This window comes from Chelonus insularis, unplaced genomic scaffold (assembly GCF_013357705.1).
Source record: "Chelonus insularis isolate UGA/USDA-ARS -01 unplaced genomic scaffold, ASM1335770v1 contig_120_pilon, whole genome shotgun sequence".
Lineage (NCBI taxonomy): Eukaryota > Metazoa > Arthropoda > Insecta > Hymenoptera > Braconidae > Chelonus > Chelonus insularis.
Window position 1 is genome coordinate 2,092 of NW_023276362.1, and position 27,067 is coordinate 29,158.

Consider the following 27,067-nt stretch of genomic DNA (forward strand, 5'->3'; position numbering starts at 1 on the left):
ACTTTAAGTTCCTTTCTTTAGTCCTAACCTTTCGACCAATAGACAGGGATGAGGGGATCTTCGATAGAGAAAGTGAAAATGTGTGATTTATATGAAAACAATAACAAAATTTATTGATTGAGAATTATTACAACAATTTAAACGTTACCAACAGATGATTTCTTTTACTCTGGTCGAGATGAATTACAATCAATTGGTCCTTAGTCCATGCTCCAGTCAGCGCAATTATTCACTTTTACTCCCGAATTAATTTGAATATCAATTTAAGAATAATTTGAGGATCAAATAAACTTCATACAAAAATTTACAAACTTTGAAATATTATCAATACAATGTTTAAGACATCACAAGACTTACGATTTCAAGAAATGTTCCACAACGATCTGATCTCGATTTTACTTTCTCGACAACTGACTGATGCATCAAACCTTACGTACTTATTTAGTCGAATGTGACATAATTAGAAGTCCCTTGCTTCAGGCGCGCACAAGTCCCTTCGCATGGTCTTTCCCTTCTTGGAAAGCAAACGTTCCTCTTACCCCACGTACTCTTTTTTTAAAATTTTATTGCTTTTCGCCACGTGGGTTTTCCAAAAGCAATAAAATATCTAAAAGATGATTTCCTCAACTATTCTTCGAAACCTTTCTTATTTTAACGAAATTTTAGGAAAACTCAAAAAAAAATAACTTGAGTAATAATCCTTAACCTCAATCTTTAAGTTCTATTGCTATTCACTTTTAGTTTCTCTTAAAATATATTTTAAATAATTATGTGAAATAATTAAAATACATTCAGACATTACACGGTATATTGATCAGTATAATGTTGGGAGATCATGAGGATAAATATAATGTAATAAACATCTATAGGATTAATTTGCTACTTGTTGTTGAATATTATTAATGTAACTTAGGAAGAATATATAATATTGTTCATGTATAACAAAAAATGAGTTATTTTATGAATAACGATATTACCTTTCTAAATAATTTTTTAATCTTTCATTGCTATTAGAAATGAAACATATCCTGCACATGTTTTTATTAACTGAAACGATAGATTCGTTTGGTGATTTTTTGAAAAATCAATAAGCCATTTTATAGATTATTAATGATCAATCATTTACTTGTAGAAATGTTTCCAAAGTTAAAGGAGCAAATTTTCCTATCGATATAAACATTGATTTCTGTGTTCTTATGGATATCATCAATAGTTGAAGCATCTTTTTATTTGTGTGCAAATGCTAATCAGAATCATAAAGAGCGATATTTAAATTTTCATTCTGTAAATTAAATAATAACAGTTCATTATATATTAAAAAAGCAAAGTAGACCAGTTCACATCACGAGTAAGAGGGCAATCATATGATCTGAAATAGTTTTATCATCTTCCTGAGGAATCTTCATTAATTTTAAAAATACTAGAGCAAAAAGTTTTACATCTTTCAAATGAAAAAACATACTTTTTGCTCAGGAATGATAGCAAAACATGATTTTTCAGTCATAAACAAATCAGAAATGAAATGACTAAATCGTCAAAGTCTAAAAGAAATATTTACCTGATTAATAAGATTTTGTCCAAGCCAGCTAAGTACAAAGGTGATGAATATCGCACAACTAGCAAAATTTATGTAAAAACTCGTTTGGATCATTGATAACTTTATTTCGTCCGTCAGGCCCTGAAATATCGATTAACTTTCAAATAAATCGAATCATAATAACACAGATTAAATTGATTACACTGATCAATCCAAAGGATAAAACTGTGAAAAGTATTGCAAATAAAAACACCCATGCAATATTTGTATTTGTTATATTTCTGACATGATGAGAGAAATTTTCTAATTGAGCACAAATATGTAGAATACATACGCAATATAAAATATCTGTCGACAAATAAAGTACACTACCGAAAATACAGTATAATAATTGATTGATTCTTGTCAAAATATATCGATTCCCCACAGTAATATCATAAAAGTAAATACTTTGAACAGCAAGAGGATAACCGTTTTTATCAGTTATATTATTTTCTGTTCGTATCACTATTCCTAGACATACAGCATCGTGAAATATTGCAATACTAAAAGCTGTGAGTATCAGTGCACAAAATACTATAAATCTTGACATTTTAGCATATTCCAGCATCACATTCTCCTCATTTTCTGTTTTAATTTCATGCCAATTTTTCACTATCCGTTTAAATAATATCGCAACATCTTTAAAGAAAAATTTAAGGTAATTTAAATTCACAACAAAGCATAGGACCAGTAGTAATAAAATTGACTGTTATTAGAGTTAAATGACCTCACACTCTAATTAATGCACTTATAAGAGGTAAATTAACATTTCGTACCGAAAAAAACATGACTGCTTCTGTTTGCAAGTTCAATAGTGCTTAAAGCCATCGATTTTCGCCATAATTCAGTCATACACCATAAAATTGTAATAAATTTCGGCCTATACTAATTTCATAATACACATCTTTATCATTTATATTATTTTTTTTTAATTTTACTCATTAATTGATACTTAAATACATTTTGTATTGTTAATCTTTTTATGGTAATAATAAAAAAGGTACTAATACTCATTAAACTTTGCAGCTTTTAAAGAAAGGAAAGTTGTAAGTTTGTGATATAATAGCTTCTGATTAACCTGTTTATATCTAAATTATACTTACTATAATTTTCTGGTAATTATATTTATATCCTCAATACGCGGATTAGATGTGATAATCAATTAGGATATAATCCCATAATGGTAGAGTACTCATTTAATGGATTCTCTTTAAACGTGAAAGCACATAATAGATTCAAGTTAATTCGAAATAATTGTCAAAGTATTTGATTTAATAACATTTAATAATAAATCTCTCCATTAAAAAAATGGAATAAATTACAAATCATCAATCTTGATTCTTTATCATTGTTTGAATCAATAATTTCAATAGTTTTGGCATTTTCTGTAGAAGGAAAAAAATAAAAATAATTATCGGTTATTTGTGAGTGTTTAAATTTATAAACAGTAAAATTGTAATGCAAGTTACCTAATATTTCTGTTTGTTTCATAAAAAGTTTGTCTTTTATCCAATTTCGATACCTTAGTACCACGCTGTTGATTATTTTTATTGTATTATCATAGATTTTTTCTTTCAATAATAAATCCGGCAGAGTCATTATAAATTCTTTGAACGAAGGCTCACTAAAATCAAGCAATTATTAGGAAAAAGTTTTTAATATTAAAATATTATTTGATAGAAAGCATCTTTCTTACTTGTGCAAGTGGTTTAAATGAGTATTAATAATAATGTCTCCTAATACTTCTAACAATTCTTTCTTCAATTGTTTAGAGCTTGCAACGATCACCGATCGTAAAAGTGAGTCTAAATTGATATTGTTTTTATGTAAAATTTTACTAGATTTAATAAAAATTAATCTTAATAATTTTATCAGCTGTGTATTTAAACCATTACTGCACTTCCAATTATTAACTGATTCTAAAAAAAAAATTTCAGTTGATCAAAAAAGTTGAAATTAAATTGTTTTTATTAAAACTACTTACCAGTTATAAATTCTAGAATTGTTCTACAAATCTCTTTTGTATTTTCACTAAATTTCCTAAGTGTATTGACAGAAATCATCCACATAAATATATAAGATAATGATAAATTCTGCTTTAAACAAGTGTCAATATCTGACATTTTGAAATCCTCTTGTCGCTTCTTACTTCTTTCGATCGTGTTCGATCTACTATATGGAAAATGATTGAAAAAATATTTGACAAAATTATTCTGAAATTTATCACAAATATTTTTACTTATTTCATCGTGTAACGGTTGAATGAGATCCACAAATTCAATAATCAATTGCATATTTGTTGTGATAGAGTTCAAATAATTAGCAGTTTCATCAGAAATCAATGGTGCTTCTTCGCCTGTCAATTTTTCTTTTGGTCGTACTTCTAACCAACTGTCTAAAATTAAAGGCATTAAAATTTCAATATACTTTTTGAATTCATGAGCCTCTTGATAATCTTTTCCATAAAGTTCATTAGAATTATCTTCACTAAAATCAATTCGACATACTTCTAAATTGTATTCATTGTATAATGGAATATAAAAAGTTTTATCATCAACATAAATTCTTTTTTGTGTTTTTGAATTATTTTGAATTTGGTGTAATTTCTTGTTATCAATCATTGCACTGAAAATATTTGATAATCTTTCCAGTACTTTAATTCTCCATTTAATGCTTGTATTTCTTGAACTAATAGTAATAGAAAGTTGACGATTAGTTTGAGATTGGGTATGATGCCGTGAAATCATATCCAAGAAATGTGGAAAAATTCTACATGTATTCTTCGCTATCAATTCTTTGCAATGTAACACTATTACATCCAAATAATTAAGAGAGTCTTCTTTAACACTAGGATGTATATGAGTCATTGCACAACACAAGTAAGAAATTAAAATATCAGCAAACGGTGCTAATTGTTCAGCTGATATTGTCTCTAGAATAAAATTTAAAACTTTTACACCATCTTGACGAATTGGTTTTTCTTTATCTAACGTTAAAGACGCAATTCCTTGTAGTAAATTATTTAAATGAGAGCTCAAAACGTCCTTCGGATATTGAAGTAATATTTCTTTCAGCTCTTTAATAGCTTCTTGACGTACTGTTGAATTGTAATGTTGTAAACGAGATAATAAATCCTAAATAAAAATTAAATTTTTTATAATTTTATCGTCATTGGATAAATTTTTTGTTCGAATAAATTTACCTTCACATTTAATTTACGTCGGCTAAGAATTTCTTCCAGTTCATGCTGTTTTAATTGCTCCTTGATGACAATTTTTTTAACTTTGAAATTAATATCAGTAACATTTTGTCCCTTCGGTAAGACTTTCGACTTATTCGCTTTAAGTTTAACTTTTGACTTTTCAGCTTTAAGGTTTTTTTGATGTCTATTATTTTTACCCATTATTTATTGTAACAAATGTTCACGTAAAATAAATTTTTAAAAATGTATAGGTTATACACGTTCAATACAAAGGAAATATATAAAAAACACTCTTACAATGCGACATAAATAAATGTAGTATGTTTACTATATCATAGCAATAAATGTTTTATTTTTTATTAATACTTTTAATCACTATTTGTATCAAAAATAGAAAAAATAAAATGCAAACTTGGTGTACACGTGGGTATGCACATGCAATGTTGTGTTTACATTAATGGGGACTAGTACTTACGTAACCTTATAGATGGCGGCACGACATAAAAACTGCGCGCGAAGTTTGGCGTTAGATTAAATTTAACTTAATTAACTTAAACTTTACGAGAAGAGGGACTGGTATAAAAGTTCATTTTTGGGTTAAAAATCTAAAAAAATATACGTTTGCCCATATGACATTTAAGTGCCGATTTACGTTTGATCACTATATTTGTCCATCCTTTGTGACTTTACAAACAGTTTCAGGAAGAAAATAAAATACAATTTTTACAGTACAGAAAACAATCATATATTTATTTGAAAATTAATACTAAAGATATAATAAGATGACTAAACATTTTCAATCATTCATTGCCAGAAGAAATGAGACATATCCACCACATGATTTCATCAACTAAAATTAAGATTTAAAATATAATCCGAAGATAGAACTTCTATAAATCTAAAAAGTAGCTTACTTGTAAGAAGTTTGCTAAAGTCAGAGGTGCGAATTTTCCCACACTAATTGTCAAAGATTTTTGAGATCTGATGAAAATCATCAATAATTGTTGAGTTACACGAGGTGTTAGTAAACACCAATCAGAATCATAAAGTGCTTCATGAACCCTTTCACTCTAAACAACCAGTAAATATTCAGTAATTGTAACTGGACAATTGGACATGAAAGTAACGTACATGATCTATAAGACATTGACCAACCCATGAATAGACAAACATCAAAAATATAAAATAGGTGAGAAAGGCAATGTAAAAATTGATTTGGAGTATTGATACATCAACGTCATTCGATAGCACCTAGAAGTAAATTTATTCCTCAATTAATGATGGAATTAAGAAAATAGAAAAAAGGTCACTTACACTGATAAGTAGTAACGCCAAAACACTGAAAACAATCACAAATAATAATACGAAAAAAAATATCATAATACTGAAGATATTTTCTACTGCTGAAATAAATCTATATTCAATTGTCAATAAATTGTAAATTTCAAGACTATCATAGAAAAAAGCAAACATACAAAAAAAACATACTTGATAATTTTTAAATGTTTCAACACAAAAAATTTTAAAACCGTCGGAAAGGTTTCAAATTCGACTTCATTAATACTTTTAATGCTATTAGCAATATTTGCTAATTGACCACATGTATGCAATACAAATATGCTGAAAATTACATCTATAGTGGTGTTAAACATTCCACCGAGTATGCAAAATATTACTTGAGACAATCTAGTTAGAACATAAAGTCGACCTTTAGTAATATCATAAAAATAAGAGCTTTGAATTGGTAGCATATAACCAGGTATGTCAGTGAGATTAGTTTCTGTGCGAAGTGTTAAACCGAGAAACGAGCCACTATTGTATATAACAATATTAGTTGAAATCGTTATTATCCCAGCCTTTGATATTAAATTAGATATCTTGACGTATTTTAACATTGTTTCGCGTTGATCTTCCGTTTGATCTTGATACCAATTCTGATACATCTCCATGAAGAGTAAAAATACTTCTAAAAAAGTGAAATAACATTATTACAACTTCTCTTCTGAGAAATAAATTAAGAATTAAATCCAATTGTAAACCTTTTTTCTTGATCCAAAATATTATAAATTTAACTTCAACACACAGTACAGAAATTGAAATCACTAAATTATCTGACATTAATATTAAACTTCCCCATACTTTTACCAAAGCGTTCATAAATGGTAAATTGCATGCAAGAAGAAAAAACAAAAAAAAAGCTCCGGCTTGAAGATTACATAATAAATGTATCCATCGACTATTTGTGTTATATGACCATAGCCCGAAAAATTTAAGTAAGGTTCGACTCAACTTTGTCTCATAGTCAAAATTTTCCTCATTCTCACTTTTATTTTTTTGTATATTTCCTAAAAAAGAACTAGTGATCATGTTGTTACTCATTAGACCTTTGATTTTGATGGTTGTATAACGACTGACGCTCTTCAAGCTGTACGACGTCCGAGGAAACATCTTTTATATTGTATTAAATAATAAATGAGCCAATCAATAAACTTATGATAAAGCGTCATCGTTCCTGAAACTTTTCATATTATTACTCTTATCCCTCCTATCTGGATAAATTGATCGATATCTACTGCTCCTTCAGCATTGCTGAAGTAGTCATACAAAGTACATAGCATTGTCTTGTGATCTTAAGTGAAGTTCATTTTTCATTGATGCAGGGTATTCATATTTCCTCGCTTATGCTATTCATGTTCTTATACATATGATATAAGTGTAAGTTGTCAAATTATATTACTATAAACAATATTTAATTGTCTGAACTTATTTTGCATTATTACTAACAATATTCCGTCCACTTTCTGAGCCAAAACGGATCCTTCGAAGCTGTTTATACAAAAGTTAAAATTGATATAAAAATATGTTTACTGCTTGAATCACATTATAATGTGTATTAGTCATTTTAAAATTGAAAAAACCGATTCACTTCTTAGATCTATCTTGTTCCATGTTCCCCTATTTTTTTTTTTAATTTCTCCATTACTCTATTTACTTATATTTTTTTTTTGATATAAAAGCAACGGCTCGATGAGTCATTGAAACGTTTTTCGGCAATTTTCTATTCAATTGTCTTTTAAGAAACATGTTTACAAAATCTATACCTTTATTTATTTTTAGAATTTTTTTAACAAAAAAAACTCCTTTCATGAGCCTTTCTGGTACACACATCAGTAAAAATGACTATTAAAATTTTATTGGTAATATAAAACAATTTTTCATACTTTCGGATAAAAAGTATATTAGAATAATTAAGTTACGATAATTTTATACATTTAAAAATTTTAATTATTTTTAATAATTTTGAACAGCCAAGCTGACTAAAGAATCAACAAAACAATGTCTTAATTATTCAAATTATTTTTAAACAATTTAATTAGTTTTTTTTATTTTATATCTGAACCGCTACGATTTTTATTACAGGGGATTAAAACAGTATAACATCTCCTGGAGATTATGGTAAATAATACGTTAATTAAATATATTGTCGCTCATTTTACCGAATAATTAATTTTTTTAATATGTTGTTGAACAATTTAATAGAATTAGCAACAATATATGTGAAAATTATTTTCTAGACAAATCAATTTTACTAAAATTTACTGTAAACCTCGACTACCTATTGACGAGATATTTTTAGTAAACTTTTGATTTGCTTAACGATCATCCATATGAGTAAAGGAGTTTCTAGTAAAGTTTTTTAGGATTCTCGCAGTATTGGCGAGACTATTTTCTCCGTGTATACTGAAAGAATATGCGGTAAACACGACTTCAACATAATATTGGAAAATATTCAACAATGTTTTTATCACAAAAATAAGGTATTTCGTGTCGATGTTTCATAAACAGTTTCAGAAAAAGATTCGAAACAAATTCAAATTAATATAATAAAAAAACTTTTACATAATGCTTAAAAAATTTTTTAATACATTGATCTAAAAAATTTATTACTTCATTCAGAATGTTTAGTCACTCATTGCCAGAAGAAATGAGACATATCCACCACATGATTTCATCAACTAAAATTAAGATTTAAAATATAATCCGAAGATAGAACTTCTATAAATCTAAAAAGTAGCTTACTTGTAAGAAGTTTGCTAAAGTCAGAGGTGCGAATTTTCCCACACTAATTGTCAAAGATTTTTGAGATCTGATGAAAATCATCAATAATTGTTGAGTTACACGAGGTGTTAGTAAACACCAATCAGAATCATAAAGTGCTTCATGAACCCTTTCACTCTAAACAACCAGTAAATATTCAGTAATTGTAACTGGACAATTGGACATGAAAGTAACGTACATGATCTATAAGACATTAACCAACCCATGAATAGACAAACATCAAAAATATAAAATAGGTGAGAAAGGCAATGTAAAAATTGATTTGGAGTATTGATACATCAACGTCATTCGATAGCACCTAGAAGTAAATTTATTCCTCAATTAATGATGGAATTAAGAAAATAGAAAAAAGGTCACTTACACTGATAAGTAGTAACGCCAAAACACTGAAAACAATCACAAATAATAATACGAAAAAAAATATCATAATACTGAAGATATTTTCTACTGCTGAAATAAATCTATATTCAATTGTCAATAAATTGTAAATTTCAAGGCTATCATAGAAAAAAGCAAACATACAAAAAAAACATACTTGATAATTTTTAAATGTTTCAACACAAAAAATTTTAAAACAGTCGGAAAGGTTTCAAATTCGACTTCATTAATACTTTTAATGCTATTAGCAATATTTGCTAATTGACCACAAGTATGCAATACAAATATGCTGAAAATTATATCTATAGTGGTGTTAAACATTCCACCGACTATGCCAAATGTTACTTGAGACAACCTGGTTAGAACATAAAGTCGACCTTTGGTAATATCATAAAAATAAGAGCTTTGAATTGCTAGCGTATAACCAGGTATGTCAGTTAGATTGGTTTCTGTGCGGAGTGTTAAACCGAAAAACGAGCCACTATAATATAAAACAACATTAATTGAAATAGTTATTATCCCAGCAATCGATATTAAATTAGAAATCTTGACGTATTTTAACATTGTTTCGCGTTGATCTTCCGTTTGATCTTGATGCCAATTCTGATACATCTGCATGAAGAGTGAAGTTACTTCTAAAAAAGTGAAATAACATTATTACAACTTCTCTTCTGAGAAATAAATTAAGAATTAAATCCAATTGTAAACCTTTTTTCTTGATCCAAAATATTATAAATTTAACTTCAACACACAGTACAGAAATTGAAATCACTAAATTATCTGACATCAATATTAAACTTCCCCATACTTTTACCAAAGCGTTCATAAATGGTAAATTGCATGCAAGAAGAAAAAACAAAAAAAAAGCTCCGGCTTGAAGATTACATAATAAATGTATCCATCGACTATTTGTGTTATATGACCATAGCCCGAAAAATTTAAGTAAGGTTCGACTCAACTTTGTCTCATAGTCAAAATTTTCCTCATTCTCACTTTTATTTTTTTGTATATTTCCTAAAAAAGAACTAGTGATCATGTTGTTACTCATTAGACCTTTGATTTTGATGGTTGTATAACGACTGACGCTCTTCAAGCTGTACGACGTCCGAGGAAACATCTTTTATATTGTATTAAATAATAAATGAGCCAATCAATAAACTTATGATAAAGCGTCATCGTTCCTGAAACTTTTCATATTATTACTCTTATCCCTCCTATCTGGATAAATTGATCGATATCTACTGTTCCTTCAGTATTGCTGAAGTAGTCATACAAAGTACATGGCATTGTCTTGTGATCTTAAGTGAAGTTCATTTTTCATTGATGCAGGGTATTCATATTTCCTCGCTCGTGTTTTTAATGTTTCTACTGTTCGATATTCACAAACTCTAAATAAAAAGTGATCAAATACTACTAAAAATTGTGATTGCATAGATGCATTCCAAGTCTACACACATTTAGAACCAATTTTCTAGCCAGCATGAAGTATTCAAACATAACTCCTATAAGTGTTAAGTTTTTTATAGCTAAAAAATACGAGAAAATAGAAGGTTGATCGTAGGTTGGTTAGAAACAGGTACAAGTTACAAGTTAATTGTGATTATCAAAGAATCTTGGACCTGAATCAACATTCTTGATCGATACTTCATTAGATTTATTCATAACGAGAAAGGTTCAATTATATTGTAAACACCAACATGAATTGGTGTATTTAATGAGATAAAATATCATAGTTAGTCAATACTTACTTCAATTATTACATAAACAATTAATAAGCTTCTTATCCACTCACAATTGAAGAAAAAAATTTTCACTGAATTATTACTAATTTTTCTCGATTTCCCTTTACAAACTGAAAATAATTGACTTTTTTTTAATGAAAATATAAAAATCTTTTATTAAATATATTAATTAGTAGTTATTTGTGATTTTTTGTTTTAGGCGTTCATCTTTGGACTCTTTTATTTAACTTGCACTGGTTAGTTCAGATCTCAAAATACCGAACTGATTAACATGAAACTAAAAACAGTTATGAGTACTAGAATATTGAAGATATTCTCATCTTTTTTAACAAACCTAAACCCACCGCTAGTGGAAATCAACAATAGTTTTTATCATCCATCATCAAGGTAAGCTCATACATATATCTGATCAAAATAAGATATGTTTTAATCTTATACTTGATAACCTCTTGAAATTTCTGGACAGGTTTAGCCATAGTTTCAATTTTATTGGCCAGAATCGATAATTGTTCGTAAGTATGGCGTACAATAATAGCAAAAAGTACGTTTGCACTAATATGAGCAAAAGCAGATGCTATTCGACAGATTACAGCAATTAAATTATTGCTACAGCTAAATAATAACGTTGGATCACAGTGATATCAAAGAAATAGATAGTTTTAAAAATAATTAGATGATCAGGTACAACAGTGATATTTGAATTAGTGTGAAAATAATGTCAGTGTGAATTTGTTATTAACTGTCTGACGTTAAATTTACTAGAAAACTTTACATATATGTTATTGTAATTACATAATATAAATTAAGTACTCACCAAGTTGCTGTCTAATAAATATTGTTGTAGAAATATCATATCTTGATTGATACATAAACATAAATTATTACATAAACTTATTTAGAAAAAAGCGAAAATATTGGTATAAATTATAAGACATTAGAGTTGCAAAATATTGTTAGGTAAAGTTCGTCAAATCGAAACACCCAAACATCATGTTTAAACAAATATCATTTTCTTGATTGAAAATTATAAACTCATTATATCACAGAATTGATTTTCTTTTAATTTAATTATTTATATCAAAGTAATGTCAATGATTACAATGCACTTAGCTATTTTTGTATCGAAAACAATTGTTTATTATTATTTAATGCGTTCATCTGAAAACCGTTAAATAACTAAAATAGTCTTCTACTCACTCTATTGAGAAAATTGTACACTATGTCAACTTTAGAAAAATTGGTAAACAACCATATGTCGGTAATAAAAATATTAGTCGGTAAATTACTTATTGATAAATCGAAAATTTCATGTCAATATCACGTGATACATAACAATGACTTTCTAAAACACAAATCTAATAAATAAATGCGAAATTATAATTCTTCTATTTAATAATGAGTGAAGTATCAAACACCTGAATAACCTATAGATCATTTATAATTTTATATTTACATTGATTTTTTGAATAAAAAAAATCGTGTGTGAAAGTAAAGATTATCATCAATGAAAAAATTTCCTCGAATTTTTTTTATCAATTATTATTTTATGGAGTTTGAATTTTTACGATAATCTGTTGATTTTATTCAATGATAATAAAGTGAATATCATTTGTAATCTTTTTGATTACGCAATCAAGAAGACGTGACTTTTTTTAAACATATTCGGCTTCTCTAAGTAAGTAAGTAATTAATTAATTAATGTCTATTTAAATTTTAGTTGACTCCAAAATGGTCAGATTCAAAAAGTTATTATTCTAATTTTACTTTTATTAAAGTATTTTGCCACTCCAATATTATTATTCCAATATACATAAGTATACTTTATATTCAGTAAAAATTTTTTGAAGTTACAAAGTACTGAAAAGATGGAGAAGGTTGATGGACAAAAACATTTTGAGGACATTTATCACAACGTTCTTATAAACACTCAAAATGTTTGTTTCAGGTACGAAAAAGCAATACCAGTGGAAAGTAATTCGCAGGAAGTTAGATAACCTCAAAATGATTGAATAGATATTGAAAATTCTCATTGAATTAGAAAGTTAATTAAAGTGGCAGTTTGAAATCATGGATAATATTACGATGACATTTTGTCCGCCAAACATCACGTTCGATGATGTATGGATTACTCATCGTATCTCTAAATGCTTCCTAGAAACTGTGACTGTTGCTACAGTATCATCTTATCTTTTGGTCTTCGGTTCTTTACAATTATGGATGTACTGGAAATATGGAACAGAAGTAAATCGAAATATCTTACCTCATAGCAAATTATATAATTTACAAAAATTTCTATTATACCTTGTACCGTTACTCAGTTTAACTCGAATAATTCTACAAGCGACGATTCTAGATGATAAGAAAGTCTATGGATACATGATTTTAACAACATGTTTGACAATAATTGTTTACCCCTATTCAGTGCATATTTTAAGGGTTGAGAGGCACAAATTATTACCATCAGTTCCTCCACGAGGTCATGGAATTGTTCTACTAGGTTTTTGGACTATCGCCTTTGTTGGAGAGAATGCAGCTTTTTTTAATATTAGAAAAGATGATTGGTGGTTTGATTTAAATACGCCAAGTGATCAAATAGAAATGTCTTTATTTGTTTTGCGGTATATAACCAACCTAATGATATTTGCGTTGGGATTGAGAGCACCGGGAATTAATGGAAACTCTGAACCTAACTACAGAACTTTAAATGACAGCAATGTCAACTCAAGATATTATAGAAGAAGACCAGATGACAATCAGTCTACTTGGAAAAATTTTTGGTACAAAGTTAAAACTCTTGCACCATTCTTATGGCCAGGAGGATTTCTTTTGCAATTAAGAGTTCTATTTTGTTTTGCTTTATTGGCAGCTGGTCGTGGTATAAATCTCTACGTTCCAATATATAATAAAAAGATTGTTGATAGCCTTACAGATACAACTGGTAACCCTGATTACCGTTGGGATTTGATTGTTATTTATGTACTATTTAAATTTCTCCAAGGTGGAGGAACTGGCAGCATGGGAGTACTTAACAATTTAAGATCATTTTTATGGATAAGAATCCAACAATTCACTACTAGAGAAGTCGAAGTGGAATTGTTTAGACATTTACATAGCTTGAGTCTTCGATGGCATTTGGGACGTAAAACTGGAGAAGTGTTACGAATTATGGATCGTGGAACAGATTCAATCAATAATTTATTAAATTATATTCTTTTCTCTATCGTTCCTACTATTATTGATATTTTGATTGCTGTTATATTTTTTGTCAGTTCCTTTAATCACTGGTTTGGCCTTATTGTATTCATCACCATGTTCCTGTACATTGGTAAATATTCATAGTTTATTATAAAATAAATATTTATTTGAATTGAATATTTTTCTAATATTACATGATTTTAGTTGCAACCATTGGAGTAACTGAATGGCGAACTAAATTTCAACGACGAATGAATCTTGCAGATAACGCTAGAAATGCGAGAAGTGTTGATAGTTTATTAAATTTTGAAACTGTAAAATATTATGGAGCTGAAAGTTATGAAGTTAAATCATATAAAGAAGCGATTCTGAAATTTCAAGTTGAAGAATGGAAGTCAATGATTACCTTGAATATTTTAAATACTGTACAAAATATTATCGTATGCGGTGGTCTTCTTACTGGATCAATTTTGTGTTTGCATATGATCGTTTATGAAAAAACCTTAACTGTTGGTGATTATGTTCTTTTTGCCAGTTATATTATTCAATTGTATGTTCCATTAAATTGGTTCGGAACTTATTATCGAGCGATACAGAAAAGTTTTGTTGACATGGAAAATATGTTTGATTTATTGCGTGAAGATCAAGAAGTAATTGATGCACCTGGTGCAGGTCCATTGATTGTCAAACGTGGATTAGTAGAATTTTCAAATGTTACATTCGGTTATGTCCCAGAAAAAGTCATTTTAAAAAATGTAAGCTTTACTGTACCTGCTGGAAAAACTATTGCAATTGTTGGGCCTTCCGGAGCTGGAAAATCCACAATTATGAGACTTCTTTTTAGATTTTATGATGTGGAACAAGGATCAATTAGTATTGATGGACAGAATATTAAAACTGTTAAACAAGATTCATTAAGAAGTGAAATAGGTGTGATAATGAATTAGATTCAATATTTTAAATATTCATTTTTTTTCGGTTTATTAATGAAAAAAATTAATTTTGTAGGTGTTGTTCCGCAAGATACTGTCCTATTTAATAATACGATAAAATATAATATTCAATATGGCAAAATAGATGCTCCAGAGGCAGATATTATTGCAGCAGCTAAAAATGCTGAGATTCATGAAAAAATTCTTACATTTCCTGAAGCATATGAAACACAAGTAAGTGATGGAGAAACATCACCGTTTTTCTGTACTTATTTTTATTACATCGTTCAAATAATTTTCTAAATTTATTTTATGAAAACATCTATTTGAAACAAGCTATAAAGGATATTTCAAAAATAAATATTTATTTTTCAGGTTGGAGAAAGGGGTTTAAGACTGAGCGGTGGTGAAAAGCAACGTGTAGCCATTGCAAGAACGATGTTAAAAGCCCCGAAAATAGTTTTATTAGATGAAGCAACGAGTGCACTTGATACGCAAACTGAAAGAAACATTCAAGCTGCATTAAATCGTGTTTGTGCAAATCGTACAACAATTATGATTGCTCATAGATTATCAACAATAATCCATGCCTCAGAAATATTAGTTTTAAAGGACGGAGAAATCGTTGAACGTGGAAAGCATGAAGAATTAATTAGCTATGGTGGTGTTTATCATGAAATGTGGCAGGCACAGCTGCAAACTGAGGCTGAGAATGATGGAAAGCCGACAGAGGACGACAACAAAAATGATTTGTCAGATAAAGATGTAACTTTTGCTCTAAAACATCCTCCAAATCATCCTTAAGAATAAAAAAAATAAAATGAAAATGATCTTAGAAATCAATAAAATTTTCAATATTTATTAGAATGTTCTAATTTTTTTTTTAATTTTTTTGGTTTTAATAAAGATTTCAAGACTAAATATTTTTCATACCAATTAAAAAATCAAAATATTTTTTCATTGAAAAAAAACTATTTTCAAAAAATTGTTGCATAATCATTTAAATACTTTTTCAAACAAAACATTCTAAGATAAATTAAATTATTAAAATAAATTCAAATTATTTTTCTGCTGCAAAAATAAATGATGAAATGTCCAAAAGTATTCTCTCAATCATTTTTTTATTGCGTCACAAAAATAGTATATTTAAAATAGTCAATTAATTTATAAAGACTTATAATTGTACGAGAACAAGATAAAGTGAAGAAAAGAATAACATAAGAAATTAAAAAAATATTACATTAATCAGTCAACCTTCAGGTAATTAATTAATTAATTATGATATCCGTGAAGGTTCTTGTCGAGGCACACAAACCCATCCATCATCACTCACTAAAGGATTCGTTGTAGACGAAGTTCCAGGTCTTCTCTGGCCTTTCATTATCTCCAGTTGTCTCTTCAAATTGCGATATAATTTTATTAAAGATTCCTAAAACAAGTGTTTATAATAAATAGAATATTTATTTATCAAAAATATTTTATTGTCTGTTAAATGTGATAGTATTAAATAATCTATATTTGTATTTTTTCTTTATTTCAAGATTTAAAGATTAATCATGAAATAAAAATGTTATTTTATATGATTAAAATTGAATTTTAAAATAAAACATACTTTTTCGTCTTCAAGCTTTCGTAGTTCCTCCTGTTGTCTTATGCTATCCGCACTTAAACTTTTTAACATATCATTTTTATACTGACTCACTAGAGCAATTTCTGTCTGAACTTTGAGGTACTCTTCAGCAAGAGCCTTATGTTCTTCAAATATATTTATCGATAATTGACACGTGTTGTCTGGCGTAAGAGGTCGAAGATCAGCATCTAATAGTCGATAGACATCGTCTAAATTGTCATTATTACTACTGCCTGTAAAAGAAAGTTATTAAAATTATTACACGATAAAATAGTTACAGAAATTTAATGAATAAATAAATTTTTTTTGTAACTCATATTTATCCTTTTTTATTACACGTTTATGAATAATAGTTATTAAAAATAGTACGCATTCATTATTTCATACATTTTTAATTAATACAAGATTTTACTAACGTAAAACAAACCAACAGTGTTTTAAACACTCGGTATCAACTCTAGAATAAGTACTGACACTTTTATCCAAATTTGACATGCCTGAAGCTCACGAGTTGATTAAATAGATTTTTGTAATCTTTCTAAACGCTCTAGTGTTCTTGACGGAGTTTTTAGCAACAACATACTTCACATTTTCTTGAATCATACTCTTTGTTCGCCATCAAGGATAAATATCCTCGATAATAGCATTGACGAATGAATTATTATTTTAAAAAATAATTTATTGAATTGAATACTTCAATATCTAGATACATTAATGATTTCTACTTTTCTAATATATTTAGAATTTTTTCAATATCAAAAAGATTTCGAATTAAAAATTTGCGTCTGAGGCTTTGTTTGATATTTTTATATCGTTTCGTGACGGTACGAACTGAGCTAAAGATGAACTTTAACTACTGGCCTCCTCACTGGCGATAGTTGAATCTCAAACTAAACACAACAAACCTACAGCTATAATGGGGAAGCTGACTCAGCTACACCTGCTGTCGTGGACCAAACTCTTTTTCTTCTTCTCCCTTTTTAACTCTTCACTCCTCTCCTATTTTCTTTATCATCAACCTCGACAAGAGCCAGACTTCCGCGTTTTTATTTTGTTTATTTATCAAAACGAATTTTTTTTTAAAGTAAAATCAAGCGATTTTTGCGTAATCATGTCGAAGACATTTTTTAAATCAATTTGTGACATTCGTTTGATTTTTCAATTACATTTCTTAGATATAAACTAAGTTTATAATAAAAATCTCGATAAATATTGTATAAAATTGTTAAATAATTAAAATGTTTACTTCATCAAGTCATTCAATAATTGAATTGAGTCTTTTTTTGTTATTTTATGAAATAATCACAATTTAATTCAACAAATGAAATTTTTTTTGTTCTAAGTATATAAACGGAGTTGATTCCTTGAAAAACATATTCATTGGGTTCAATTGAACTTTTTGGCCAGGGGAATTAGATCATAAAGATTTTGGCTGGCATAGTATAACTGGGGTCTGCTGTTTAGCTTCTGAGTCAGCTCTTTCAAGTATTTCATGCTCGAAATAATTTAGTGTCCGTGCGGACTGGCAAAAATAAAAAGAGATGGAGAATAATTACGTCAACTAGACTGCGATAATCAAATTCTAACGCATTGGCCATTTTTAACAATCCACTTACTATGCCAATTTAATTAATTAATTCTCATTAGTAAAATAGATGATCATTTTCTTATAGATATAGCTTTTCAATTAGAAAAGTAATAATAAATATTACAGCATATTATAACTTACGATCAATTTTCTTATTTTTAGGACCCATTTTATCCAGGCCAGGATTGTTTTGAAGCTCCCAAGAAGAATCTGATGATGTAGCATGATCCCAAGCATTCTAAAAAACATATATTATTGAGAATTAATTAAAGTTATATTTTTGTCCTAAAAATTTCAACAAATCATATTTTTAACATCAGAAAAACATTCATTGATAATTAGTTGCTGAAAAGCTTGCATTTTTCTCTCAAAAATTTTGATCTGATTTTTTAAAGAAAATAGTATTTAATATAGATGTCAAAATAGTTTCTCTAAATCAATACTTACAGGATCACAATCAATGTGAAGAGGTTGGAAATTATTACTTGAATCATTTACTTTATTATTTCTTACTGCAGGAGTTGGTGGTAAATTTATTTTAGACGTATCTATTCGTCTTTTATTGCTTTCATCACATTCATCTTTAACACGATTTCTAGAAGCATTAGAATATTGTTTAGACATAGCAGAATTACTTCCTTGAGCTATTTGCAGAGAATCAGGGCGTTTAAAACGGTCAAGCTGCTCTTGATTATAAGTTTGGGTTTGATAATCAACTTGTGACTGACTATCTAGACCATTAGCTGAAAAATCGCCATTGATTTGACTAGAATTCCAAGTAACATCAATTGTATTTTCATTACTTCCTTCATTGTCCGGAAATTCTTCCGAAGGAGTATATTCAACAGGTTCTAAATCTCCAGTGAAAAACTCTGAAAGGATATCCATTATTTCTACAATTTCGTCCATTGCTGGTCTTTTTTCAGGATTTTTCTCCCAACATCTGGAATAATTAATGCTATTGTAATAAAAACAGATAACTTTACATATATAGAACTTTTGGAATTTATTATTACCTTTTAATAAGATCTTCAATAGGTTTGGGACAACCTTCAATCAATGGTGGTCTTTGTCCAACATGTACCGCCCACATGATTCGATAAGCTGAGCCTCCAATGTCGTCAAATGGTTTCCTTCTCGCTAGAACTTCCCATAATATCACTCCCCAACTGAAAACATCACATTTTTCAGTATATCTAGAACCTTCAAATACTTCTGGAGCCATCCACGCTGCCGATCCCTTATTATTTGTCATATAACTGTTTAAATCACATGCTGTTCCAAAATCACAAATCTTTAAAGTTCTTCCTCCAAGAACTAAAAGTAAATTTGGTGGCTTCAAATCTCTGAAAATAAATTAAGATATTGGTTAATGGTCGATCATATACTTTTTTTATTGCAAATAATTATTTGTACCTATGAATTAACGGTTTAGGTTTCATATTGTGAAGGTAAGCTACACCTCGAGCACATTGAAGAGCCCAACTAATTGCATGGCCGGCAGTATACCGTGGTTTTGGTTCACAGTGGAGAACTGAAAATTTTTTAAAGAAAAATAATGTTAGTAGTTATTCTTCTAAGCCATGTATCTAATTGTGAAATAATATGAAAATTACCATTATAAAGAGATCCTCCTTCAGCATATTCCATTACCAGACAAACTGGATCTTTTGTACAAGCACCGTAAAGCCGAACAATATTTGGATGTGATACTCTAGATAACTGCCTTACTTCAACTGCAAATGCCCTTCGTTCTCCTTCGGTATTTATGTGTTTTATTGCTACGTAACGTCCACGCCATACTCCTTTCCATACAACTCCGAAAGATCCTTTGCCCACAACCTAAAATAAATATTAATTACTATTCTTTGATTCTAATTAAAAGTTCTTCTTTTTGTGACTAGTATTTATGAATGATTAACAAATAAAAACGAATGTTAATCATTTATTTATTTTCTATTGACAATAACAATAATTTAAGTTATTAATTTGGAGTATTGTGATTTGGAATGGATAACTTAGTGTTTTATTATTAACTTGAAGTTTCAATTCAGTATGATCTTTTTTTCATACTAAAGTTTTTTTAAATATTTCTGACTCAATCTTACTGAAAAAAATGAACATAGTTCAACAATGTAAAGCAAAGATACACTCTTTTAAGGTTATGTCAACTGAATTATTTTTCTCAATTACACCTGATGAATGAAATAATAGACAATAAAAACACAAACCTCTTCTGTTTCGATTTCATTGTAGTCGATTTCTTCAACAAATTGTTGTTGAAGACTTTTTTGTCGAGGTAATGGTCGTGGCGGAGGGGGTGATGATGCTGTTGACAATGAAGACGATGAAGAAGATGATGATGATGGTGAAGATATTGGTGATAGTACTGGAGGTTGTGATGAATTATCAAAATGTTGTTGTTGCGTCTGAACTATTTGATCCTCTTGCTGACGTTTTGACTTATTTTCAACTAAATGATGCTTATATTCTTTTAAGTTTCCCTTCGACATCGCACACATACACACACGCACCCAATCACGTCACATTATAATTTAAATCTTCATAACTTATTACACCTGACGTAGACAAAATCTACCCTTATATTAAAAGATCAAACATTTTTAATTGAATTTAGCCTTTTAATGAATCATGTCACAGCAACACACACTGATTCAATAAACAAAAATATAATAGATGTACGATTGACGTAATAAAATAACACTGATAAAGAAAATAAAACTAATAAGTCTTTATTTTTTATTCGAAGGTCGAATAATTATATTAAATTTTTTAATATTTTATTTTGATATTTAAATTTATAATTATCAAATAGATTATAATTTATTTTTCATGATGATAAACTCATTACTGTTTTTAATTATTGTTATTAGTTTATCAACAAATTAAATAACACTCTTTAGATAAAAAAATTTATTACCATGATAAAAAATGAAAAAAAATTTACTTGCAGTTGGTTACTAGAATTTTGAATATTATTGTACATTTCAACTTAAATTTTATTCCGTTAGAGGTTAGGTAAGTATACTTCTCCTCTTTCTCTTTTTCTTGTCTATTGCTTCGTGCATTTTCGACAGCGGTTCGTAAATCTTCGTCGTAGATATTTCGCGACAATGTGTTGTTTACATCTTGTATTTAGACGTAGTAACTAGATTTGTCTTGAACGATTAAAAAATAGTAAAAACATGTGGTTTTTAACTGATAAAAATGGTAAAACCATAGAATTAAGTGAAAATAAAATAACAACTGTTGGTAGAAGTAATGCTGACATTCTATTGACTGAAGATTCATCAATAAGCCGGTCACATGCAAAGCTAGAAGTTAAAAAACAAATTGCAAAATCAAAATCATCAATAGGTAGTACACAGTTGATCATAGCTGATTCTAAATCAAAATATGGCACTTATATATTAAAAAATAATAAGGAATACCGTCTTGAAGAAACAAGTTATTCCGTTTCGCCTAAGGATCAAATAAGATTTGGCTTGCAACATCATATTTTCACTGTTTCTTACAAGTCAGAAAAAAAATACATTGTATTAACTTCAGGATTAACTGAGAAAGATAAAAAAGATCTAGAAAAAATTCTTGCATCCATAGAAGGAGAACTTTGCAATCAATGGCAAAATGATTGCACTCATTTAACAACTTGTTCATTAGGATTAACTGAAAAAATTTCATGTGCTTTAGCATCAGGTATACCTATTGTCAATTTAACTTACTGGAAAGATGTTTTAAAAGCGCAGGAAGCTAACGAAGACATTCCAGATGTTAATAAATACATTCCATCGTTTGATAATCTTTTGAGAGGATTTGGTAAGACTGCATTACTACCAGACCATCGTAGAAAGCAAATATTTAATGGTTTAACATTTTATTTTTTTGACGAATGTCAATTTCAAATTTATTCTACAATGATTAAACTATCTGGTGGAACATCATCCATGTGTGATAAATCTTTAAAAAAATCTGATTGTGCTCGCAAAGACATTGTTTTCATTCAACCTCTAAGTGATTCACAAAGTCCAAAATTGTCATTATCTCAATTTCAAACAGTCAATGAACTTTTAAAGAAACATCAATTGAGATCTATTCCAGCATCTGAGATTCCTTTAGCTATATTATATTGTTCTTTGGACCAGCACTGTAATCCTAGGTTTAAATATACTAAATTACTTCAGTCAAAAGATAAAGAAAAACTAAATAAGATTACGACAGCAAAAATACTTGCTCCTGAGACTCAAGATTGGGATGAGATACCAAAAAGCAGTAAAAATATTGTCATTCCAGAAACTGTACCTGAAACTCAAAACCTTTTGAGCCAAAAGCCTAATGAAAAAGTATCTACAAACAAAACGGTTAGTCCTACGCCAAGTTCAGATTGCAAATACGAAAAATCCATCTCTTTAGAAGAAAAAATAGAAGAAAACCCAAAAAAAAGAAAAAAGATTGATAAGATAGTGCCAAAGACGCAAAAGACTGAAGAAAGTCCTGACGAGATAAAATTGAAAAAGAGAAAATTGGATATTGTTGAAAAAGCCAATATTAGCAAAAAACAAAATGATACAAATGCTGCAAAAGAATCATTTTGGGATGTTCTATTAGGAGATTCTCAGGAACCAGAAAATACTGCAACTTCATTTGAAAAACAGAATTGTTTTGATAGTGATAGTGATGAAAATAATCAAGAAACTGAGCATAATTTTAATAAAAATCAAAGAAAAAAGAGTTTAATTCTACAAAAAAATGAAAAAACTGAAGAAAAATCATCTAAACCTAATTTGAGAGATGAAGAAGTTACAAATGAGAAGGAAGATTCTATTACCATCGAAGAATTTCAGATAAAGGATGAACCAGAAATAAATAATAGTTACGATGATGATTACGAAAATTCTAGAAGAGAAGTCGATACGAAGAATGATCATGACGACAGCGATAATGAAAATGAATATTCTGGACAATGGATTCACGCATGTAAAAGGCATGAAGATGTCGAAAATAACATGGATAAAAGCTTCGGTTACAAAGTGAAGTATGTCTCTATGACTGACATCCAAAAAGGATATAAATCATCATCTAAAAAAAAAGTTTTCAAGAAAAATAAATCTGAACCTATTAAAAGACTGACAAGAGAAGATTTCTATGAATGGGCTCCACACACAAGAAATTAGAAGTACATAGTTTAATAAAAAAAATATATACAATTGAACTATTAAAATATAAATTATTATTAAAATATGTTTTTTATTATCAATATTTTAATAGCATAGTATTTTTATTTATTATAATTGTTACCATGCAATATAAATACATGTATTTTTTATATTTAAACTTCCGCGCGAGTTTAAGTCTGTAGCGTGTGTATGTCGTCTTATGTATGAAACAAACTAAAATATACGTAAAATTAATAAATAATTCTTTTTTAGTAATTTTTCATCAACAATGTTATTTAATAAAGAAATTAAATATATGTGTGTAGAGAATAACTAAATGTCAGTTATTAATTGTTTTCAAACGATACATTTGAGGTTAGAAACAAGCCCAAGTAATTCACGAGATTAAAGATTCTCACTAAAGCCGGCTTAATAAACATAAATTCAACTATTCACTTAAATATTTTTCATTCATATACATAATAAGATTAATTAATAATGTCATTCGGTAAGTTAGCATGGTTTACTACGTCAAGGGGTCAATTTTACATGAAAATTGCAGCTACTGGAACTGCATTTGGAATTTTTAGCATTCAATATTTACCTCACACTTTCTTACTTAATCATTATCGTGATTTTGTTGGTTTACGTAGGTAAGTTCAACTTTGTTATTCAATATTAATTTATTTCCTGACTAATTACAATTTACATATTTCAGGAATGGAAAACCATACCCTCTGACTGCTGAATTAAAAAATACATTTGACAAAGTACTAGATGATATAAAAGTACCCGCATTTAGTAGAAAGTTTCTGGAACCGTTTATGGTTTATGGTTACGATGTTTGGCATGCAGGATCAATTTATGGTTATTGTGGAGCTAAAATTGGCTTACCAATTAATTATACTTATAAGAAACCTGGAGAAATCGATAAAAGTGGTATTATCATCAATGATGAGTTTGTTAATTGGAACCGTAAAGAGGCACGCAGTTTACTTGAAGCTCTTATTTTACCGGAAAATGCTAAAAAGTTCGCCATTGCAAGAGAAATTTTCATGGTTGATAACCATAATGCAATAATTCAACCACTTATAAGTTGTTTTTTGTTCTTCACGTATTATATATTAACATCATCCATCAATGAACGTATGCAATTATTTGATAAACCTCGACAGCTCCGTTACTTCATATATGGTGCATTAGGACTTTTTATGTGGGGAATTTGGGCAATGCAAAAAGATGTGATGACAAGGTATTATGAATATGATGCAGATGAACGAGCATCTAAATTAGGAATTGAATATACAAAAGGAGGTCTTGAGTTTTACAGTAAAGTTATTCAAAGAAATATTGCATTACGAGAATTAGGAGGATCGAATGGAGCAAAAACATACACAAAAGGTGGAAATGATACTATTACATTTAGAGAAAAACATATTCCTAATACTAGTAGGAAACAATTCTTTGAACAGGCATTAAAAGATCATGAAACAGGAAACGTAAGTGATACTGAAGCTGAACTAGCAATAGCATAAAATTTTCTTGGTTTCAACAAATCACTGTAAATAATTTTACTTTCATTGTAAAAATGAAATTTATTAACAATTATTTCGGATTGTTACGTAATTTTTTGTTAGTTTACGATATGTATGAGTAATAAATAATTTTTTCCACAATTTTGCCGTTTGTTTTTTTCATAAAATATTAAAGTAAATGATGGCAATAGGAGGAATTTTTTTTATAGTGTTTCTTTGTTTTTCTTTAAAAATTTAGCCTTTATACAAATTATTATTGAATAGTTTATTTTTGATTAGTTTATCAGGAATATAAAAATGTTTTACATTTTTACTAATTCATTCAAAATACATGTCACCGTGTATTACCTACTGTAATTCAAAGTATGTATATCTCATTTTAATTATATAATTATTCAAAAATACAGTGACATCATACAAGTATTTATTTAATTACTCCAATTTTATTGTAAATTAAATAAATTAATTTGTTCAATATCTTGATATACCATCATTCAATTGAAAATCACCTATGTCGGATGTTTTTAAAATTTGGTCCATAACAGTATGTAGGGTGTTATTATCGACTCTGATAATATTTCCTTCTATGATTAATTTTGGATCATCTTTTTTTTGTATTTTTATTACCAAATTCGTTACTCCGAGTTGACTCCATTGTTCAGTATCTTTTGATTTGCAGTATAAAGGACCTCCTACTAATTTCTGTTAGAAAAAAATTTTTATGTCTTCAATAATACTATGTTTTATATCTAAAAGTATAAGTTTACGTACAAGTCCTTTCGTAAATATTTCTTTATTTTGTTGTATTATTTTTCCTTGTTCATTAACCGGTGTCATTGTATCATTAGGTAATGTCACCAAATCTAGATGTGTATCGGTGAGTTTTACAGCATACGAAATGAAGAATATAACTAAAACAATATTGAAATATAAGATAAACAAAATTTTATTATACACGGAGAGAATTTTTTTATTAAATATAAGTAAAATTATTTCCGTGTAATACATGTGTTATATACCTTCGTTTACAATTAATGCTGAAGAATCAATAGTGAAATCACTAAATAAACTCAAAAGAATACAGTTATCTGGGTCAAATTGATCATTTTCACCGTATAATGAGATAATATTGATTGTATTACTAAGATGTAATGGTTCTTTTAAAATAAGGATTTCTAAGTTTCCAGGAGAACCATATTCTATTAGATGATATTCTTTAATTTGCTGTAATCCTAGTGGTATTTTTTTGGTTCCAATTGTAAAAGAATGAGTTTCATTGATGTAACAATCAGGCAAAACTTGAAACTTAAATTTTCCAAATCTGAAATGTAACATGTAATTAAAATCTTTCACTACATAATTATTTTAAATGAAAAAGTTTTATTTTACAAATATATTTACTTTTTAACCATAGGATTAGCTAGAGTTAATACAGCTCTCTCATGAATAATTGTTCCATAGTTAATAATGCCTGTAACTATTTTATAATATTGTAGAAATGTTTTTTAATCAAGATCATAACTATACTTACGCTTTGAAACACTATATATTATCACCATCCATGGATATTTATTTCTATTTTCTTCTACAATTTGAGGGTCTACAATGGATAAAGAGCCCACAAATAAACTCAAAAAATAAAATAAGAAAAATTTAGATGATTTAATCATTGCTCTTAATTGAAAAAAATTAAAATAGAGAATATTTTTTAACAAAAAATTATTTTCAAGAAAAGAATCTAATATTTTAACGTTACTACAATAAGTTAAATACACGAAGAATCGTTGTATTATTACGTATTCTTAAAAATTCGTGATCGATAATATTTATTATGATATTAATGAAATCATAGTACTTATCAGTAGTAGTTTGTATCAATTGTATGACAAATAAAAAATTCTCATATTACGTAGGTATCGTTTTTAAGTGTCACCAATATTTCATTTAATCAAATTTGATTTATAATAGCTAGAGGAATTGTTGGAATTTTTAT

The 27,067-nt window shown here is 28.3% G+C and overlaps 7 protein-coding genes across 9 annotated transcripts; 3 read left to right on the forward strand and 4 right to left on the reverse strand.

Moving 5' to 3' along the window:
• Nucleotides 1-1,224: 1,224 nt before the first annotated feature.
• Nucleotides 1,225-5,218, reverse strand: LOC118065441 (testis-expressed protein 10). 2 transcript variants are annotated; one of them, XR_004690166.1, is made up of 7 exons: nucleotides 4,782-5,218; nucleotides 3,564-4,713; nucleotides 3,276-3,498; nucleotides 3,049-3,203; nucleotides 2,683-2,964; nucleotides 1,559-1,678; nucleotides 1,225-1,282 (listed from the first exon to the last, which is right to left on the reverse strand). XR_004690166.1 is itself a non-coding variant. In XM_035080738.1 (5 exons), the coding sequence occupies exons 1-5, from the start codon at nucleotides 4,980-4,982 to the stop codon at nucleotides 2,861-2,863; spliced, it is 1,833 nt and encodes a 610-aa protein (XP_034936629.1). In that variant the 5' UTR covers nucleotides 4,983-5,218; the 3' UTR covers nucleotides 2,006-2,860. The 2 variants fall into 2 exon arrangements, 1 of the variants encoding a protein (XP_034936629.1); XM_035080738.1 differs by lacking the exons at nucleotides 1,225-1,282; nucleotides 1,559-1,678 and having other exon boundaries at nucleotides 2,006-2,964.
• Nucleotides 5,219-5,577: 359 nt separating this feature from the next.
• On the reverse strand, nucleotides 5,578-9,890 carry LOC118065538 (uncharacterized). The gene is made up of 4 exons (XM_035080893.1): nucleotides 9,512-9,890; nucleotides 6,311-6,747; nucleotides 5,696-5,851; nucleotides 5,578-5,631 (listed from the first exon to the last, which is right to left on the reverse strand). The coding sequence occupies exons 1-4, from the start codon at nucleotides 9,888-9,890 to the stop codon at nucleotides 5,578-5,580; spliced, it is 1,026 nt and encodes a 341-aa protein (XP_034936784.1).
• A 2,257-nt stretch (nucleotides 9,891-12,147) lies between these two features.
• On the forward strand, nucleotides 12,148-16,014 carry Hmt-1 (ABC transporter ATP-binding protein/permease Hmt-1). Of its 2 annotated transcripts, none has more exons than XM_035080764.1 (5): nucleotides 12,148-12,699; nucleotides 12,966-14,345; nucleotides 14,420-15,145; nucleotides 15,224-15,381; nucleotides 15,523-16,014. In XM_035080764.1, the coding sequence occupies exons 2-5, from the start codon at nucleotides 13,088-13,090 to the stop codon at nucleotides 15,949-15,951; spliced, it is 2,571 nt and encodes an 856-aa protein (XP_034936655.1). In that variant the 5' UTR covers nucleotides 12,148-12,699; nucleotides 12,966-13,087; the 3' UTR covers nucleotides 15,952-16,014. The 2 variants fall into 2 exon arrangements, with proteins under 2 accessions (XP_034936655.1, XP_034936663.1); XM_035080772.1 differs by having other exon boundaries at nucleotides 12,148-12,695.
• A 241-nt stretch (nucleotides 16,015-16,255) lies between these two features.
• On the reverse strand, nucleotides 16,256-21,100 carry LOC118065513 (mitogen-activated protein kinase kinase kinase 7-like). Its single transcript, XM_035080839.1, has 8 exons — nucleotides 20,597-21,100; nucleotides 19,982-20,207; nucleotides 19,782-19,899; nucleotides 19,382-19,711; nucleotides 18,813-19,308; nucleotides 18,507-18,603; nucleotides 16,760-17,010; nucleotides 16,256-16,576 (listed from the first exon to the last, which is right to left on the reverse strand). The coding sequence occupies exons 1-8, from the start codon at nucleotides 20,885-20,887 to the stop codon at nucleotides 16,424-16,426; spliced, it is 1,962 nt and encodes a 653-aa protein (XP_034936730.1). The 5' UTR covers nucleotides 20,888-21,100; the 3' UTR covers nucleotides 16,256-16,423.
• A 350-nt stretch (nucleotides 21,101-21,450) lies between these two features.
• LOC118065503 (nibrin-like) lies at nucleotides 21,451-23,801 on the forward strand. The gene has a single exon (XM_035080827.1). The coding sequence runs from the start codon at nucleotides 21,572-21,574 to the stop codon at nucleotides 23,555-23,557; it is 1,986 nt and encodes a 661-aa protein (XP_034936718.1). The 5' UTR covers nucleotides 21,451-21,571; the 3' UTR covers nucleotides 23,558-23,801.
• Nucleotides 23,802-23,940: 139 nt separating this feature from the next.
• LOC118065522 (transmembrane protein 177) lies at nucleotides 23,941-25,185 on the forward strand. The gene is made up of 2 exons (XM_035080868.1): nucleotides 23,941-24,192; nucleotides 24,258-25,185. Exons 1-2 carry the CDS (start codon nucleotides 24,038-24,040, stop codon nucleotides 25,072-25,074), a joined length of 972 nt encoding a protein of 323 aa, XP_034936759.1. The 5' UTR covers nucleotides 23,941-24,037; the 3' UTR covers nucleotides 25,075-25,185.
• Nucleotides 25,186-25,402: 217 nt separating this feature from the next.
• Nucleotides 25,403-26,817, reverse strand: LOC118065533 (uncharacterized). Its single transcript, XM_035080880.1, has 5 exons — nucleotides 26,606-26,817; nucleotides 26,476-26,551; nucleotides 26,094-26,395; nucleotides 25,846-25,985; nucleotides 25,403-25,776 (listed from the first exon to the last, which is right to left on the reverse strand). The coding sequence occupies exons 1-5, from the start codon at nucleotides 26,742-26,744 to the stop codon at nucleotides 25,546-25,548; spliced, it is 888 nt and encodes a 295-aa protein (XP_034936771.1). The 5' UTR covers nucleotides 26,745-26,817; the 3' UTR covers nucleotides 25,403-25,545.
• Nucleotides 26,818-27,067: the final 250 nt, after the last annotated feature.

What these genes read in the sequence shown, in the direction of transcription:
- LOC118065441 (XM_035080738.1), bottom strand. Translation starts at nt 4,982, where the DNA reads ATGGGTAAAAATAATAGACATCAAAAAAACCTTAAAGCTGAAAAGTCA. An exon ending in CATTTAAACCACTTGCACAA is followed by an intron (nt 3,204 to 3,275) that starts GTAAGAAAGATG and finishes GCTTGATTTTAG; the next exon opens with TGAGCCTTCGTTCAAAGAAT. An exon ending in GAAACAAACAGAAATATTAG is followed by an intron (nt 2,965 to 3,048) that starts GTAACTTGCATT and finishes TTCCTTCTACAG; the next exon opens with AAAATGCCAAAACTATTGAA.
- LOC118065538 (XM_035080893.1), bottom strand. Translation starts at nt 9,890, where the DNA reads ATGTATCAGAATTGGCATCAAGATCAAACGGAAGATCAACGCGAAACA. An exon ending in TATTGCTAATAGCATTAAAA is followed by an intron (nt 6,748 to 9,511) that starts GTATTAATGAAG and finishes TCACTTTTTTAG; the next exon opens with AAGTATTTTTACTCTTCATG. An exon ending in AATTTGAAACCTTTCCGACG is followed by an intron (nt 5,852 to 6,310) that starts GTTTTAAAATTT and finishes CTGGTTGTTTAG; the next exon opens with AGTGAAAGGGTTCATGAAGC.
- Hmt-1 (XM_035080764.1), top strand. Translation starts at nt 13,088, where the DNA reads ATGGATAATATTACGATGACATTTTGTCCGCCAAACATCACGTTCGAT. An exon ending in CACCATGTTCCTGTACATTG is followed by an intron (nt 14,346 to 14,419) that starts GTAAATATTCAT and finishes ACATGATTTTAG; the next exon opens with TTGCAACCATTGGAGTAACT. An exon ending in TTCATTAAGAAGTGAAATAG is followed by an intron (nt 15,146 to 15,223) that starts GTGTGATAATGA and finishes TTAATTTTGTAG; the next exon opens with GTGTTGTTCCGCAAGATACT.
- LOC118065513 (XM_035080839.1), bottom strand. Translation starts at nt 20,887, where the DNA reads ATGTGTGCGATGTCGAAGGGAAACTTAAAAGAATATAAGCATCATTTA. An exon ending in TAAAAATAAGAAAATTGATC is followed by an intron (nt 17,011 to 18,506) that starts GTAAGTTATAAT and finishes TTTCTTTTACAG; the next exon opens with GCAGTAGTAATAATGACAAT. An exon ending in GAAAGCTTGAAGACGAAAAA is followed by an intron (nt 16,577 to 16,759) that starts GTATGTTTTATT and finishes CACTTGTTTTAG; the next exon opens with GAATCTTTAATAAAATTATA.
- LOC118065503 (XM_035080827.1), top strand. Translation starts at nt 21,572, where the DNA reads ATGTGGTTTTTAACTGATAAAAATGGTAAAACCATAGAATTAAGTGAA.
- LOC118065522 (XM_035080868.1), top strand. Translation starts at nt 24,038, where the DNA reads ATGTCATTCGGTAAGTTAGCATGGTTTACTACGTCAAGGGGTCAATTT. An exon ending in GATTTTGTTGGTTTACGTAG is followed by an intron (nt 24,193 to 24,257) that starts GTAAGTTCAACT and finishes TACATATTTCAG; the next exon opens with GAATGGAAAACCATACCCTC.
- LOC118065533 (XM_035080880.1), bottom strand. Translation starts at nt 26,744, where the DNA reads ATGATTAAATCATCTAAATTTTTCTTATTTTATTTTTTGAGTTTATTT. An exon ending in AATATATAGTGTTTCAAAGC is followed by an intron (nt 26,552 to 26,605) that starts GTAAGTATAGTT and finishes ATTATAAAATAG; the next exon opens with TTACAGGCATTATTAACTAT. An exon ending in GCTAATCCTATGGTTAAAAA is followed by an intron (nt 26,396 to 26,475) that starts GTAAATATATTT and finishes GTTACATTTCAG; the next exon opens with ATTTGGAAAATTTAAGTTTC.